The 18,096-nt window shown below is 49.5% G+C and overlaps 1 protein-coding gene across 1 annotated transcript in view; it reads right to left on the bottom strand.

The window, feature by feature from the left end:
• The window catches only part of LRIG1 (leucine rich repeats and immunoglobulin like domains 1), a gene marked incomplete at its 5' end in the record, with an annotated part of 92,639 nt that extends 79,565 nt beyond the window's left edge, over positions 1–13,074 (bottom strand). Inside the window, one exon of the mRNA XM_042053808.1 lies at positions 12,632–13,074. Coding sequence (XP_041909742.1) covers positions 12,632–13,074 — 443 coding nt within the window. The remainder of the gene's footprint in view (positions 1–12,631) is intronic.
• Between the last annotated feature and the right edge of the window lie 5,022 nt (positions 13,075–18,096).

The following is an 18,096-nucleotide window of genomic DNA, read 5'->3' as shown; positions in this document are numbered from 1 at the left end:
ACTAAACCTCTAGCTTATCCATAAAGCCTAATGTTTATTGGGTTACATTAGGTGAGACAGACCTTCACTGCTTTAATTACAGGGCCATTTTCAGGCCGAGGAGTCTTGCCAAAGCAATGCCCAGCTCCTGCCTGCATCAGCTTGGCATTTATTCCTGCCCTGCTTCCCAACAAGTCCCCATAGACACCATGAGATGAAGGCTGGAGGGATGCTTTCAACCGAGGGAGACCAGTGTTGTGGTCTGCAACAAGGTCTGCAGAGCAAGGCTGGAAAACAACCACTGTGGCAGGCTGGGCATGGGTCAAAGAGCCACATACTGCCCCAAAACACCATCAAGTCTTACACACAGAGTTGGTTCGCCTTGGCTTGAAAGCCCCCAGTGGAAGTGGCCACAGTGGATGGTGAAGGAGTCAGGAACTGAAGGCCTGGCAGGGTGAGTGGTGCTGGAGGGCTCCCTCCTGGCTTGTCCCCTGCCTTTGCCCCCATGGACCCAGACCAAAACAGGCATCCTGCAACCCCCTCCCAACACCACGGGAATGCCAAGAGAAGGACCAGCTCTGCTCTTCCACATTTGGCACAGTCAGGTGGCTCCAAAGCCACCCAAACAAGTCAAGAGGAATTCTGCACTTCAAATCTAAAAAGCAGGAAAACCGTCAAAAGGCTTTTCAGTTATGACAGACCATAACCTCCCCAAATTATTTCAATGCACGTTTTCAATTCACTTCCAATCCCACCCCAGTCTCATGAGGGCTGTTGCTGTCTATTACACAGCATGTTCAGGAAACTGACTTCCCAGAGGATTGGAAATTTTCCTGCCACCAGCTGCCATCAGCCCAGGGAGCCTGCAGGGATGGGATGGAGCAGCCTAGATAGGTGGTGGTCCAAAGGGAGATCTGGGGAATGATGCACCCTGCAATGGCAAGAGACTGTTTTATAACCAGCAGTCAGAACTACTCAGGAAACCATAGAGGAAGCAACTGGAACTTGTTGGACAGGGAAACTTCCCCATTTTGTTTCCAAATGCACAGACCTGTAAGCCTGTGCTGAATTCCTGCTCTTTTAACAATGTATCTCGCAAACAAAGCAACATTAACACACAGCCCCAGAAGTGCTCAGCTGCCACCTCCTCCTCCCCCAAAAGGCTGGATCTGTGTTGTTTTGACCTGAAAAAAACCCCATCTATGAGAAACCTAAAGGGCTTAGTGGTGCACAGCCTGTTCCCCAGCAAGCCCCATGCTGGCATTACGACTTGCACACAGGGCACTTCAAGCCCTGCCTTTGAGCTGGCTCAAGTATTCCCAGCTGGAGAGAGAAGCAAACAAAGTAAACAGCAGGACACAGAGCCCAGCCAGCCTGAGCACACCGTGCTCATCACACACCGCAGCTGCAAGAGGAAACATCACTGAGCACGGGCTGGGCACAGGGACATGCAGGGAATGTGCTGGGAAAAACCTTGTGCAGTCCGAATAAAGGAGAGCCTGGGAGCTGCAGTAAGCCTGGGAGACAGGCAGAGGGATGCAGCACAGTCCCAGTGTCCCTGCCAGCTGAAAGGACAGCCTAGGCTCTTGTGAAGCAGACCACAAAGTGGTAACACTTGAGACAAGTGCTAGGAACCGTGAGAGAAAAACTGTAGTAAACAGCCTGGGCTGGGATTTGGCATCTCCCGAGGATGCTGCCCGGCTGCATGGCTCTGCCTTCTCCTCACAGGGGCTGTAAATCCCAGATCCCTTGAGCAGCCAGCGAGGGAAGGGGCCCCAGGCAACAGTCCCTGCCCCGGTGCTGCCAGGGGGATGCAGACACCCAGGGCCACTCCTTCTCACCCACAGCTGACAGCCCAGCAGGCCATGAAGGCACCTTCTTCCTGGGAATTCTGCATCAAGAGGAGCAGCAAGTCACCAGAACCAATCCCTAGCTGTGGCCGTGGCAGTCACAAGAGCTTGCTGCTTTGGCTGAGATGCTCCTCCACTGCACTGGTGACATCACTTTAGACACAGAAAGCCATGCTGGTCCCCAAAGAGGCCAGGATTGGGGTGCTTTCTCCATGGCATCCCCTGTTCACAGGAGCAATGCAAGGGGTAACCCAGCACCAAACCCTCTGCTCCTGGCTATGGATATCAGGTTAATGCCAGCACTATTCCAGCAGGACTCTGAACACCTCTTTCACCAACCTCCTAACAGAGGTAAGCACAGCCTTGTCTCACAGCTGGGTCTCTGTCATCCACTTCTCCTGCAGGGATGGTTAAATAGCACTGCTCTCTCCCACAGAGATTCTTTGATTTCTCATACAGGAAAATCTCACACTGCTTCCCTTCCCTCAGTGGGGATACAGCCACTCTCCTCAGCCTGCTGCCTATGGGAGAGATAGACATTCCAAAGTTGAGTTCACCCCTTAAAGTAAAGCTGGTCAACAGCATCAAAAGCTCTGGGAGAAGAGAACAGACACATGGACCATTGCACAACCTCCTTCCTCAGGAAACCTGGGCAAACAGCAGTACCTGCCTCAGAGAGATTATTGCACCAGGGAGGAGCAAATCCAGCTGTTGTTTTAAGGAGACAGTGTAAGCCAAACACATCCTGTTAGGTCTGTACAAGTTTCTGTCTGAGGAGATTAACTCAAAGACCAGTACATGTCTCTGCTGGTAAGGTCAGCAAGGATGAAACCAGAGCTCCTGGAAGAGCTTCAGCTCACCAAGGAGTCAGAAGCCAAGCAACTTCACTGGGGAGCTGGACTCAGCCTCACAGAGATAAATAGATGCTTTTACTGAAGCTGCAGGAGCTGAAGGAGTCCCGCTGCATGCCTGTGGGCTGGAGGGACAGGCTGCCAGCTCCTCGTCCAGCAGGCAAAACAAGTGACACGACTCTGGAAAAAGTGCTCAGAGATCAGGGGTGAAGCCTCAGCTCTGCAGATCTCCTCCCAAACCAGAAAACTTCTTGCCCACTCACATAGCAAAGGCAGAGTCTACCTAGGTACCCATTTTAGTATTATTTTCTAACTTACTGTAACAGGAAAAGTTTATTTATCCACTCTTATGAACTGTCATTCAACCCCTTAATTTAATCAACCTCAACAGCTTTTGGATGGTCACCACCTCAATAACAAAGGTTGGAAAGTGGGAGAGGAGATATACAAGAAGTTTACAACCATGTGAAACAATAAAGATGGCACGACTCTCACAAATCTTTCCAAATCAGAGAAGTCTAAAAATACACACTATCCTTTATTTACTGATTTATAAGCAAAATGCATGCTGTACTCCAAAAGAATCCAAAGGTGTTCAAAAGCCAGAAACTCAGACTTAGATGACTTGTTTAAGGAGGAAGAAGAATGAACAGACTTGTTTATAGACCAACAGACAGGAACAGCACAAAAGTACATTTAGCAGAGAAAAAGCACAAACTATTATGACACCTTTCAAAATAAAACATCACATGGTTTGTTTGAATCTCCTAAAACAGGAGAAGTCTCCCCATATTGCCAAAACAAATGAAATACAAGTGTGGATATGACTCTGCCCCGGTTCAGAAGGAGACAAAGGTTTACAGTGAGTTACATGGACAAACAGCGCACGGGATGCTCTCCTGGCTCCCAGGAAGGCCAGACCACAGGCAGCAAAACCTCCAGCACGAGCCAGATGCCCTGTGTCAGCAGCACCTGGCATTTCTGCCCATGCCTTTGCCATCACCACACAGGTGGGTGAGTGATGAAGTAACTGGGCATGAGAGAAGGGGAACAGGATCAGGAACATCCAGGATCAAGATATACCTCCTCACCCTTTGCAAATGAGAGAGGTCATTGCTGACACAGGCCATGGACACACCCCTGTCATACCCCTCCATCCTCACATTTCCCTGGGGCTGCAAAGTCTCACGAGAGAGGAGGAAATCCCATGGCTCCATGCACCTTTCAGCTCCAACTCAAAGCAACCACTTTGTGCTGGGAAACAGCCAAGTTTGGGCTGCCTGCTCATGGACTGGGCTGCTGCAGAAGAGCTCATCCTGTGCAGACTGCTAGAGGACATTTTCTAAACCTGTGCTAAAGGACTGTTTCTAGTGCTTTTCCACAGCTCTGGAACCCAGGTGAATGGCAGAGCCACAGCAAAAAGCAAGCAAAAGGTGCCTGGGGCTGCTCCCCAGGCAGCAGCGACGGCAGAGTGAGCTCCAGGCTCCCCCCCTGCACACAGCGCAGCGAGGAGAGGCACCAGTGTTTGGACAACTGGAACACATTTAGGGGGCAATTTTTCACAGGGCCTCCAGCCAGGCCGTTTCCTACGATCACTGTTTTATTACCCAGGACACAACACATAGACCAGCAGCTCCCCCACCCACAAAGTCTCCCACCACCCCACTCCTACACAGACATCACCCACAGCGAGCCCCAGCGGAGCACCTACGCACACAGGACACCACCAGCACCGCAGTTATAAATGCAACTACTACAAATCAGTGTCCAGCAAACCTGTCACCTCCAACTGAGTATCTTCCACCAGTTCAACCCCAGCACCTATCTGCACCAGGGCTCAGCCAAACACTGCCACACACGCTGCATGCACTGCCCTGCTGGACAGCCATCACTTCTTAGTATTTTTTATATGACAGATAACATTGAAAACTTGTGTTTATATTGGCATGCAGCAGGCTAAAACACACTAAAAGTGAAGTAATAAAGCAGCCTGAATACCAGCTAGGCAAAGTATATTTGGACCTTGCAGGTCAGTATTTTGGAGAGAGGCTCATGAGTAGCTGGTGTTGATGGTGAATTCTCCAGAGCAGAGGTGTATTCACAGCATTGAAAGACAACAGGGTTCCATCCTGGCAAGTGCCCATCCCAAAATCACAAGCTTCAGGCAACCAGAGAAACATGTAAGTGGTGAGGATGAATCCCTGTCCCTGTGTGTGGGCAAGTGGGAAACAGCACTGCCCAGACCTGGCATTCTGAATTTCTCATTTCCTCCTTACACCTGAGGGTTTGTCTGCCTTCCTGTAGGGAGCAAAAAAACCTAAAAGTTGGAGGAGGTGGTCTAGGAAAAAGCATTTCAGTTCAAGATTTCACAGCCAAATTTCCACTGAATTCAAGAGGGTGTGTTCTCTAATCTGAAAGGATTCATCTAAAAAACAGGCACCTTCAAAGGGGAAATGTTTGCAATATGCAACTGAGTATAGTTGAGTAGGATTTACAAGAATTACATTTAAGACTGCACCTCTCCCAATTTCAAAAAATGAGACTGCCCCAGCAGGCCCAAAAAAGACACCAAAGGAAAATTCACAGAAGTTACTGCCCTGTTATGAGCAGCAATATCGACACTACCCAAACCCTGCCTCCCACCCTGGAAAAAAAAGACAAAAAAAGACAAATTCCCTTGCACATAAAATCTTTATCTCCAAAACAAAGCTTTAGGCAGCTAATGCATCTTTAAATGCAACTTGTGTATAACATTTTAAGAATCTGTAGCTCTACATCAAATTGTTCAGTTGTTATGTCTCCTATACTTTTCCTCCTGAAATCCCCACAAAGCCACTGTGGGAAGCTACAAAACTGCTATGGCAGGTGCACATAACCAACCATCCTGTTTGCACATCCAGCATGGTTAATAAAAACTACACAGATGGCTGCAGTTTGAGACCCTTCCTTCAATTCTTACTCCAACTGCAAATGGACCCATGTGGAAGTGAACCATGTTCCTGGAATTGGACGTGACACGTCATCAGGTCTTGAGAGGTGTCCCTAAAATAGCAGGCCCTGCTTCTAGGCATCTCCAAAATTATATGGTTGTGGCCTGAGAGACAACGTGCTGAAAACATAATGAGGGAGTGTAACATATTACATATGTTGTGGTCCTGCTCTGAAGCCAGAGGAGGCTGGGGTTGTAGGACTTAGGCTGCAGCACAGGACTTGGTTAACTATTAATGGATGACTCAGCTACAATAATAATAGGTATTTCATGTCGTGCATTAGCACAACGGCACCCCGGTCCTTGACTTAGGCCTCTGTGCATGCTAGGAAAAAAACAATATATCGTAGTACATCATTTAATAGCTGGATGTACCAGGAAACAGGTATTCTTCCAGGGTTTGCAGTTCCTGCACACCCTGGAGCCTCATACTCTGCTTCTTTCTTCCCGTGCACTGAAAACCAGCAAGGGACCTCAGAAGAGAGCTGTCGGGGGTGCGCAGGTTTGCATGAAACCACAACACAGGCCCAGGTGCTTTATTTATTGTTTTTCACCAAAGCTAACTTCTATGTTAAATCACTCACTCCCCTCACCCTGCAAGAGGTGCTAATTCCTGCCCAGCCCAGGTCCTGCAGAGCTGATCAACCTGAAGCCTGGATTTTCCACAGATGGCTCTTAGAAGCAACATTAATCTAAATTATCTCTGCTGCATTCATCCACATGATCCCATCCAGCTCCACGCTGCAAGACAAGGGAGTCACACTGGGTGATTAGGTTAGCAGCACAAAATGATTGTGTTAAAAGCTGATGAGCTGAGCTAACTCAATCCAAGGTGTCTGGCAGGGCAGCCAATGAGATCAATTAAAAGCCCTGCAGCCCTAATTGAGAGTTTCTGGGTGCGGCTGACATACCAGTCAGGGCCAACACACAAATCAGGGACAATACACAAGTTCTGAGCAGAGCTGGCTACTGAGGAATGAGAGCCATCATCCCAATTTGCAGCCACTCTAACTTCAAGACAAAACCTGAACCCCTCTTCGGGGGATCAAAGCACTCCAACCCCAAAGGCAGGCAGTGCTTGGGCATGCCCAGGGTGACACTCAGCAATTCCCAGCTGCCCTGCTGGGAGACGCACGTATATTCATGAGCACCTGGGCTCATGAAGCAGAGTCAGGAGGGCATTTCAGGGACAATTCTTGGGGGATTTGCCTCAACATGAAACCACCTTGAGCCCTTCCAGCAGGCTCTTCTGAAGCTGCAGTCTGGGAGCATCCTTCCAGTGCTCCCGGACTTCCCTGCACCAGGTGAGGTTCACACATCAAATAAAGCCCCATTTCGAAGAACTTCTACATCTGCCTAAATCCCCATCAGAGACAGGACTCCAGCAGCAGCTTAAGCAGGGAAGTGAAATCTCACCCATGCTGGAGAAAGCATTTAAGTACCTGAAATGCTTTGTTGAAGTGTCTGGGGTCCCAGACGTGTTACATGTTATGTCTACCACCTTTAGCTTCTTGATGCCAACAAGTGAAGGGATAAGACAATCAACCTCGCATTGGCTCCTTAAATTCCAAGCAGGAAATCCCGCAAAGCTCAGCCACCCCCAAACCTTACATCCAGAAAACTGTAGAGCACTTTGCACAAGCAAAGAAAAAAAAATATTAAGCTGTACCTAACACATAATAGTTGATTTTTCTAGAGAACACTTGATGGTGTATTAGTTTCTTTTCAACTGCCTACTGAGACGCTGGTTCCTCTTCCCTGGGAATTTTCCCTCTGCAGCTCCTCCTCCCCCAGCTCCCAGACCATCCATTCTCCCCTTTTCAAACTGCACCCATTGTAAATGGCACTGAATATTAACACAGCCCATTGAGCACTTGCATCTTTTGTATGGGACCCCTGCGTTTCAAATTGCAGTCACTGTAGAGAGGAAAAGTCTCAAAGTGATTAAATGCCATGAAGTTTCTCAAAAGGGGAGAGGAATATGCAGAGGAGACTGAGGGGGTCCTAGAGCCTTTCACTAGAAGCCAGGGGCTTCTGTGAGAGCCAGAAGGGCTTAAGTGGGGGTATTTTATCCTTTGTTATCAATCAGGTATTTACTTTTAATCCTAGTCTGATGAGCTAATTTCTGCCCCGGCTGTGGCTCAGTGAGGGGTGGAGATGAGAAGCTCAGACAGCAGATGCAAGATGCAGAAGGTTCGCTGTTAACTGCTGCCCTCCTGTAGGAGCTGATAAATAAATACTGCGGCATGCTGAGGGTGGTCAGCAAATCCACCGACACATGTTCACACAGGAAGGGTGGATTTACTTGCAAGCACATGTATTTATTTGTGCTTAAGCAGCAGGCCCGGAGAGGCACTGCTTTGCAAGGAGGGGCTCTGCTGTTACCCACCGGGGCCAAGCTCCAGCGCAGGAAATGCAATCCCGCAGGGTCCAGAGCCATCCTGCAGCCCTGAGGCTGGGCACTATCCGGAGCAGGGCCACTGGCAAGGACAATGCTCCGGGAAGCACCAGATCTATGTGTCACTGCAAGCCATGCAGGAGTTCTTTCACAAGCACCACCAGCTCCCAGCACTGTCCCACCTGAGCAGGAAAACCTCCTTGGAGCACCACCCAGCAGGGAACCACTGGCTTCGCAGGATTGGATTTCCACTGTTGCCCCAGGAGGAGGGAGAGGGACCAGCCACCTGCACCGATCCACATCCCTTTGCCGAGCCATCCTTCCAAGCGCGGCAGCCCATCCCCGGGCAGCCGGCACACGCTGAGAGCTCCGCAGCTGCGCGGGGCCAGGAGCCCAGGGTGACCATTACTTAATCTTTGTTCCATTATTTCAGCAGGCCTGGAAGCAGGACATGCAGGAGAGGTGGTGCCAGCAGCACTCCCCCCTCCCAGCACTGTCAGCAGGAGAGTCCCCCACACCACCTCCTCTTCCAGCATCTGCAGGAGCAGACTTACTCCAGAGCCCAAGAACAAGTAATGCCCTTCTCCCAAAGGATCCCATGCAACCAGCATCAGCACAGCCCCTTACCAAGCAAGCAAAGAAGCTACCCTCACACGTGAAAGCAAAGCAACAAGAACTGATACACGAAAACCCCAGTTTAGCATGCAATTTAAGTTTATAGGTAATTTTGAACATTCAGCTTCATTGCTTTGGACAAAATCTCTTTGTATGTACACACTTGAGCACAGCAAGAGACTGCTCCTGACTTCTAGTTCAAATGCACTTCCAGGCCCTGAAACCACTGACAGGCACCCACAGGACTTTTAAAAGCATTCAGACACTGCCCTGATCTCTCCAGAGAGCAGCAGCACCATGCAAAGAGCCAACCCGCACGCAGCTGGTGCCTCGGGGCAACTTATCCATATAGCCAAACCCTGGAGCCTTCCTGAGAAACAGAGAGCAGCTCTTAGCCTAGCTCTCCTGGATACTTGAGGACGCTGCCTTTTCCCAGACGTGCCAGGCACGTGCACACTGACCCAGAGGCAGAAGGGTCCATGTATGGATGGTCAGTATGCCCCAAACATCCCCTAGTCATTTGGGTTAAATATGTACAATACAGCTGTTTAAAATTAAAACTTTCTTTCCTGCAGACCATGTTAGCAATGAATTAGCTATCCAACCACAGCCACACGGCCCCCTAAATCTTCTCACCAAAAATCTGTACCTAAAATACTATTGCTTTATCACTAAATAGGAAAGGAAAAAAACCCTTAATCATACATGATACCTAAAGGAAATCTCTCTTCTGTTACTCCTCAAAAATCAAGATTCATGATGAGAAAAAAGCAGAGGATGCGCCACATCACCAACAATGCTGGAGCCCTGGCTTTTTCGGGGCACAAAGCATTCTGTACTTCAGCTTAGCCCTAAACTTTATGCCACACTTAACACTCTATTGTAAAAACAAACTTCAGACTTAAACACCACAACACACAAAACACCTCCAACAGCTTCAAGGGGAGGGACTGCGAAGGAGCTCTGTGCACATCAGCTGCCCAGCAGAGTTTGATTCTCCCGGCTGCCCCCACGGAGCAGGAACCCTTCCCAGCTGCAGGTGGGTGCTGGTGCAAGGACAGGATGGGTCGTGGCAGTGTTACAACGTGCCCTGTGCAGCAAGTCAAGAACACTTATATAACTGCTACACAGCGCTGAACTGCCTGTTGCTTTTAAGAAAAACAAAACCAAAAAAACCCAAAAAACATCCATGCCACGCTACATCAAATGTGAGCGACTCCAGCCCCTCTGCGTATCACCTATTCCCTCTGAAAGCCTGGGAGAAAAATTACAACTTCGAGCTCTGCTGCCAGCAGAGAAATAACAATAGTTTCAAAAAGCCCCAGTGCTTTTCCTCGGTACTGATAGTCCTGTTGACAAAATACGCGGCGTGATTAAGTCTGTTCCAGAACCCTCCCCGGCTGCCGAGCCGCATTTCCAACCCGACAAACAAAAGCTTTATCTCCAACACACTGAAAACCGATTCCAAGCACTGCCTCAGCATTGTGGCTCTCGTTAGGAATAAAGATAAACTGCTAAGGAGGGATTGTTCAATAGCGCCTTAATGAAGTTAAAGCACTGCCACCAGAGTCACTGGAAACTGGATTTATCTCGTCTCCTACTAGCGATCGAACATGCCCAAGCTTATCACCCCGGGGAGCAGACACCTCCGGCGGGACACAGCCTGCCCAGAAGGGACGGAGATGAGGGATGCACAGCTCCAGCATCGCCTGTCTCTCCCCAGTTTACGGCTGGAGAACCCGCACCCCCTGGGCAACACTCCCGCATCTGCCACGGACCACTGCAGACCTTCACGTTTGCCTTCTTTTTCTTTAAGAGGGCACGTTAAAAAAAATTAAAAAAAAAAAAAAATCCAAGAAGCATCAGAGATACTTGCACAGACGTAAGTTTTCTCTAGCACATGATGCTTTTATAGAGGACATTAAACCACTAAAAAAGTGTGTTATCAACTCTCTGCACAAAAAATGAACACTTATGATCCCACCAAGCCTGAAAAACATGCTTCATCCCTGTGTTCACAAACTGAACTAGGTAACTTTAATCACTATTTGGTAATTAGAAACAGTATTACTTTAAAAACAAAATATTTGCAATAGCTTCAGCGTCTTCTTTTTATAGTAGCTGTGGAGAAAGGAAAAAGCCTTAATGTTGCATTTTCAGATACAAAAGCCACCATTTAAACCAATTCTTTGGTTAGTTTGTAACATACAAAATTACAAACTGTATTCTAAGTGTCTAAAAGATCAGTCCACAGGTCCATAGCAGAAGATTTACACGTGCTGTTACTTCACCAATAAAATTTAAACTCAACACAAGACACCCCAAAACCTGCTCCATTTGAAAAAGACACTCCCGGGTATTAGCACTCCGGAAAAGACCACACAACAATAAATTTGTTCTGTCTGGGCTATGAACGCACTTCCTTGCCCGAACAAAGATACGCTGTCCTATTTTAAGAGGTGCATGGGAATGCTGGAATTATTACAAGCTTGCTCTGAAAGGTGATGGAAGGATCCTTCAGAGCAACTCAGCAACAGGTGAATGGGATGAGTCAGGGCTTTAATGCAGAGGGCACACGTTCCTCTCAATATGACACATGATAATTTCACATAAAACAAGGCATTTCTGCAGCCAAAAGCAAATACCACCAGGAGAACCTGACAAACCTTTAATAATTCTTCTTAATAAGGAGCTGGATGATCTCCAGCAACATTTCAGTGTCCATCCTCTCTGCTGGCAGAGCTGAGGAGTATCTATTACAACCAGGCGTTTTAGAGATTCAGTAATATATAAATCTATTCGAACAGCAGAGAGGCCCCGAACAGAAGCGCTGTTTCCCAACTCTTCCCTTCTGGATCCTGATTTCCTCAAGTTAATTAATAGTTGAGGGCACTTATTTTTACAAATTTGTGATTGCACACACATACTCTCAGTGCTCCTGGACTGTCAGTGCTGAGCACACTTTTCCCCCCAGATCTCCTGAGCTTCAAGTGTCTGACGTTTAATTCCAGCTTTGACCAGCCCAGAGCAGCGGTCACACAACCGGAGCAGACCCGCTGCCCTGCCCGGGAAATGGCAGTGACACCGTCCTGCGCCTGGACACGAACCTGAGCACTTTAAAACACCCTTCTAGGGATAAAAAACATCCCACGGTGCTGCAGCAACCACCAGGTGCCGGGCTCTAAGCTCAGCTGCCACCCAGGACATACGATACACCGCAGCCTTATAACTTCGCTAGACACGCAAGTACTGAGGGAGCGCAGCCAGCCGCGCCGCTTTACTGGAAAACACCTGGATTTTACTGAAATTCCCCAGAAGCCCTCAACTCCCTTTCGATCCCTCGAACTTCACAGCCTAAAAAGTTGGCAGCATTAAAAGCCAGAAGGGCGGGCGCGGCCGCGGCGCTGGGGTTCGGGCACCCGGGCGCGCCCCGCTCCGCCGCCCCGGGACGGCGCGGATGGATGGACAGATAGATGGATGGGTGGACAATGTCCTAATAAGGATTCGGAAGCCCAGGCTAGCCGTTATCTCCAGCAGATCCCATCGCTGAGAGGCCAAACCCGCTCCCGGCTCCCTTTTCTCCGGGAGACCCGGAGGCCAGCCCCGCATGGGACCGAGACACGGGGAGCCCCGAGCTCCCACTTCTCACCCGGGACCGGCATCGCACCCGACGCCTCCATCACCCCCGTCCCCGCGCCGGGTGGGCGCCAGAGGGGACACGGGATCCCGGGACAAGCTTCGCACCGCGCAGCCCAGCAAGGCGCTAGCGCCCGCTTCGCTTACATAAATAAACCGGAGTTTCGCGGGGATTTTTGTTTAAAGTTTTCCTGTTGTTGACAACAAGCCAAAGAGCAGTGGTTTGGCTGCCCAGACCCCTCGCCTCGCCCCCGGTCCGTCCCCGCGGGTCCCCCCTGCCGCTCCCCGCCCGCGGAGCCCCCCCGGTACTCACACGTGCCGCGGCCAGCGGGGCAGGTCCCGGGGCAGGGCGGGCAGTGCCAGCCCGCCGCAGCTCAGCGCGTCCCCGCCGCAGGCGCAGCCCGCGGGGCAGCCGGCAGCGGCCGAGCCCAGCAGCCCCAGCAGCAGCAGCAGCGCCGCCGCCGCCCGTGACGGCAGCGCCATTTTGTATCCGGCACCGGGGAACGTCCGCGGCGGGAGGAGGCGGCAGGAGCGCTCACGCCGCAGGCGCTCAGCGCCGCTCCGCCGCCCGCAGCATCGCCTCGGCCGCCGGCCCCGCCGGGCGCTACGGCACCGGCATCCACCGGGCACTGCCGGGAGGATCGAGTCCGCGTCCCCGCCGCGGGAAGCGCCTCCTGCTGCTCCTCCTGCTTCGCGCCGCACGGCTCGGGCTCGGGCTCGGCGGGCGCCGGCGCTGGCCGGTCCCGGTGCGCTCCCGCGGGGTCAGACCCGCCGCCACAGCCGCCCGCCCCGAGCGCCGCTCGCCGCGGACCCACGTTGGCGACACCGCAACATGTAGCCGCGCCGCCCCCCGCGCGCCCGCCCATTGGCTGCCGGGCGGCCCCCGCCGCGCCGCCATTGGGCAGGAGCCCCCCCCCCGCGGGGCGCCGCGGCGTCCCATTGGCCTCTGTGGCCCGTCAATCACGGGCGCCGGGGCCCGCCCCCCTTTCCCACTCCAGGTGTGAACGCGGGCGGCCGCTGCCCCTCCGCGCTGCCCCTCTTAAAGGGGCCGCGCCCGGCGCTCGCTCCCCGCGCACCAAAACCCTCCCTCCCGTAAATCTGGACAATCTGCTGGAACACCGGGGCCTGAGGGCATCCCTGCACCCCGGCGTGTCCTTCTCCGGACGCCACGAAACGGCCGTGGGACTGCACTCCACAGGGACACGCGTGTCCCGCCATGACCCCGTGGCAGGAGCGGATCAGGTATTCACGCGTGTTCCAGACCACACCTAAGCAGAGGCTGCACTTCCCAAATGTACCCTTAGGCGTGGAAGCCCAGCACACGGCAGAGGTAGAGGAGCAGGCAGCCCAAAGCGGGTCGAAGCGTGACTCACCAGGGAGCTGCACCAAGAGCATTACGGGCACAACTCATTTTAGAGCAGCGATGCGCTCTGAGGACTCGATTTAGAGGCTGCTCCCGAGCTCAGTGGAGAGCATCCAACTGGCTTTGGTCAAGTTTGGATGTGGCCCAACACAACATTTAGGGGAGGAAGCTCACGGAGTGTTCACCCACGGCAGGCGGGAGTGTGATTTAACCCCTTACAGCAGGAGTTGCGTGGGGAGAAGGGGGATATTTTAGGGAAAGAAACACATATCACAGCCCAATCCTGCTTCCACTACCTTCGATTAAATTTGCAACCTTCTACTGCAGATTCCTCCTCAGCGCAGGGACAGAGCCGTATTTCCGTCCTGTAACAGAACAGGGCATTGCACTGCAGGATGCTTCAATCATGCTGTTCATCATATGTATCTCTTGCCATAAAACAGCCTGCACAAGGGCAGTGGCATTTCAGGCTGCTCAGAGTGGGACCCAAGATGTACAAATTCCTGAAAGTCATCAAAGATGGATTGGTGTCACCTAGAGAATAGATTGATTCAGCTGAACAAAAAAATCGGGTGTGATGTTGAATTTGCTGATAAGCCCAACCAAAGAAACTCCATTTGGCCCACAGGTTGTGAGAGTCCCATGCCAAAGCCTCAGTGTCTCTTCCCCATGCAGAATGTGGAGTTTGGGCAGCCTCACAAGTCTCATGAGGAGGATGAAGGCACATCTGTTCTCCATGCCCACGTGTAAGAGCCAGCAGCAAGAAAAAGCAGCACGCTGGAGCATTATCAGCAACTGACAGAAGAGGAATGCAGGTGACAAGCCAGCCTTTAGAGTGATGAACAATTTGGCTTTCAAAGCCTGGGCTTCAGTATTCCTGCCTGTAGTCCTAAAACTGGGCAAAAATCTTGCAAGGTCTTTCTTGACCATCAGCATCAGTGATTGTGGTGATGAAATGCTACCTTGATGATGATAGGGAAGATGTGAGAAGAGACTCGTTTTTGGGAAGCTATCACTCTAGATGAGGACATTCTCACCCCGTGCCTATTCTTGTCTTTTAGATTTCGTACAAATTGGTCAATGGAACCTTGAATTTCATCTGAGACAATGCACAGGGATTTTCTAGCTTACACAGCCAGCTGCCTGACACAGACAGCAGTCAAGTCTTCTGCTGGACCCAAAAGCACTTTTATGGAGAGGATTTCTTCTTCTCAGTGGGAGAAGGAATCATAGAAATAAAAAGACCTTTTGCTTCTTTTACAGTGTTTTCAGATTTGACAACCAGGCTTTTCAATTAACTTTAAGAATTCATGTTAATATTTTTTAAGAGCAAGAGGGTAGGTATGGGGTTTCCCATGGAGAGAGAGAGTTTTAGATAACCTTTATAAAACAGAAAGCTAGAAGCAATTCTGCTGGAACCTGGGTCCAATCATCTCAGATGTGCACAAGATACCCTTGCACGGAAAATAAGAGCAGCTGGTAGGAATTGTGCTCTCCCTCATCCCTGAGTCAATGCCTGTGATGGAGCCTGTATGCAGCATGGAGGATGTTTCTTCCTCAAACCTCATTAAATCTAATTAAATAGCTTACAGAAGTATTTATGAAAACAAATTTTAAAATGGCAAAGGCATGCCAACACGGAAGATACTTCTAATTCTGCCGGTGTCTTTTTGTGGATTTGGAGTTGGTTCAGAAGTGCACACTTGGAAGGTAATTGCTGACAGCATGCAGAATCCATCAAGCTATAATTAACACTCTACTATTATTCTAATTGCCTCACTCAAGCTTCTGTGTTTTTTAATTGTAGAGCAATTCACCAATAGAGAATTTAATTGCAATACATATTTTATACATTTTGGGACAAAGTACCATTATTTCCACTTCAGCAAAAATGTTCCTCATTTTTTAATAGCTTTCTTTATTCCTTTCTGGGATTTTAAAGTTTTTTTCCCCTATACAGGAATTTGATTGCAACCTCTTGTGAAATTAGCAATGATATAATATCCAGGAGTGCCTGGAGGCTTCAGTTTGGATCACGACTCTGTTAAGCTAGGAACTGTACATACATGTATCAGACACAGCCCTGAGGAGCTTGAAATCTAAACAGAGAAAACGAACTGAGGTGAGAACAGAAGTATTATCCTGCTTTACAGCTGGGGAAGCAGCCCCAGATGACTCACCTTAGGCAACCCCACGCTCCTGGGGCACAGCCAGGAACTCACACGAGCCCTGGGCTCGGGGCACCCTTCATCTTCAACATGAACTAAGTTTGTGTCTACTAACCACCCAGGATCTACAGTCGCTTTTCACAGGTGCCTTGACTTTCAGAGCAAGATGCAGCATTAAGGAGGAGCCCTGGTGGTCTGCAGAGCACCCCAGAGGTGTCACACTGGATGGAAGACAATGGCAATGCTGTCAGGCTTTGGGAAGGATGCATTTGACTTCTTCTGGGGCAGGCTGAAAGTTGGAGGCAGTGAAAAAAAAAAGGATGGACCTTTGCTCATGTTGGCTATCCTTGCATTTGACATTTTTCATTCTCTTCTCCATTCACTTCTATCTATAGGGCTACAAATTCCTCTGTAACAACATTTGTCTTCTTCTAATAACTTTCATGGTGGCTTTACACCCAACACGAATGGGTGTAAATGACTGATGCCATGGCTACAATCCCTTGTATTGTAACGCTGGTGCATTGGGGTGTCAACAAATATTATCATGGTGCCAAATACTTAAGAAGTTTTCAGCAGGTGTTTTGTGGACAGTGTACAAAGTCACAGTGATTATTCAGCACAGCAACAGTCACATTAATACATCTCTAGCAATGGCCTTTGGTGTTAGCTGCTCATGATTTGGCTCCTGCCATCCAGGTTGCTAGAGATGGTTTCTCTGGTATGACCAGATCAACCACAGCATCAGCATTCCAGAGGTTTATTATATGTTCTGGTTACACCAGATCCACAAGGACAATTTTATGGCTTGTTGCCACCCAAAACTGGTCTCTTGTCTCTCTTGGATCTCAACCTTGCTCCTCAGAGCTTGTTCTGTTGGTACAACCTGCAAGATGCATGATGTGATCCACAAGTGCCTAGAAGCAATGACTTGTGATAACATTACTTCTCACTGCTTAAATGGGTGAAGCCAATTCAGCTTAGCAGGAGGCAGCAAATGACAGTGAGACTTAAAGAAAGAGATGATCAAAATCAAGCTTCAGTGTAGGGTCACTAACAGTGCTGACATGAAAGTTTACCTTGCAATGACACATAAACCTTTTCTTCTCTTGAAGTTAGAGGCTGGTGCTTGAACTCTGGTCCTCCAGGAATACAGTCTTTGATCAAGACCAGAGCACGCTTTGTTAATGTGAAAGTTCACTTGAGTAGCTGCTGTCATTTCATTTTTCACAGGCAATGGGTTAAATTGTTCTCTCAGCCCAGGATAGCACAGGCAGTTAGCAAAAAATGGTGCAAATAACTAGATCCAATTAATTAAATCCAAGTTCTGTCACAACTTTGCCACCTCCGATTCTTTTTTTTTCCCCATCCTGAAAGACTTATTTTTGAACTGTTGTATAAATGTGTGTGTATTTGTCTCATCTTTCTAAAAGCAGACTATCAAAATAGCATGACAGCAGTTTCTTGTCAAGACAGAAGGGAGAAAGAAATGGACTGTTAACACTAGAATGTTGCCTGCCAATTGGATGGGCAAAATACATGATAAGAGTGAAAGTTTGAGTGTAAACCTGTCATACTCAAACCTGGAGATTACACTCATTTGCTTAAAAGCTTTTTTTTTTTTTTTTTTTTTGTAGACAAGGCAATGGATTGACTCCAAGAGCAGGAAGAAAGCTGGTAGACCTGAAGCCTGAACACTGTCTGCTTGGATGACACATTTCAGCATAACATTGCACTAACCATTCTTGAACTCCAAAATCCAGAAGTTTGCCCAAGCCCAGGGAGAGATTTGGCCCCATGTGCGAGCTGGCAGGCTTTGGGCTTTGCTCTTCAGATCTGGACTTGGACTCAGATCTGTGCCAAGCCTCCAACAGCAGGAGCAGAGCTGGAGACACAGCTATTCCCAGCAGTGACTAGTGCTAACAGTGTTTATGCCATGAGGAGTTCTATTAACTGGCATAATAACCATAATTACATGGTGTAACCTCCTCTCATTGCTCTCACCTCTAGGCTGAGATGGAAGAGTGACATTCTTGCAGCCCCAGAGGAATGTGTTAGATGAAATGATGCAAGTGGAGCAAGGAAGCTGGAATCCAGCTGCAGATCAAATTGGAGTCACCTGCCCCTGCCCAGAGAATAATGGAAAAAAATAATTAGAAATATTGGAGGAGGAGTTTAACTTCTCTTTCAGATAGGGATGCTTTAAATCAAGACTATTTCTTCACTCTGGACAAGTCTCTAGAAAGG

The sequence above is a fragment of the Corvus kubaryi genome, unplaced genomic scaffold (genome assembly GCF_017639235.1).
Source record: "Corvus kubaryi isolate FWS band 111438036 unplaced genomic scaffold, C.kubaryi_AGA036_p1.0 136, whole genome shotgun sequence".
Taxonomy (NCBI): Eukaryota; Metazoa; Chordata; class Aves; order Passeriformes; family Corvidae; genus Corvus; species Corvus kubaryi.
Note: the sequence above shows the minus strand (reverse complement) of the source record. Positions and strands in the feature narration are given on the sequence as shown.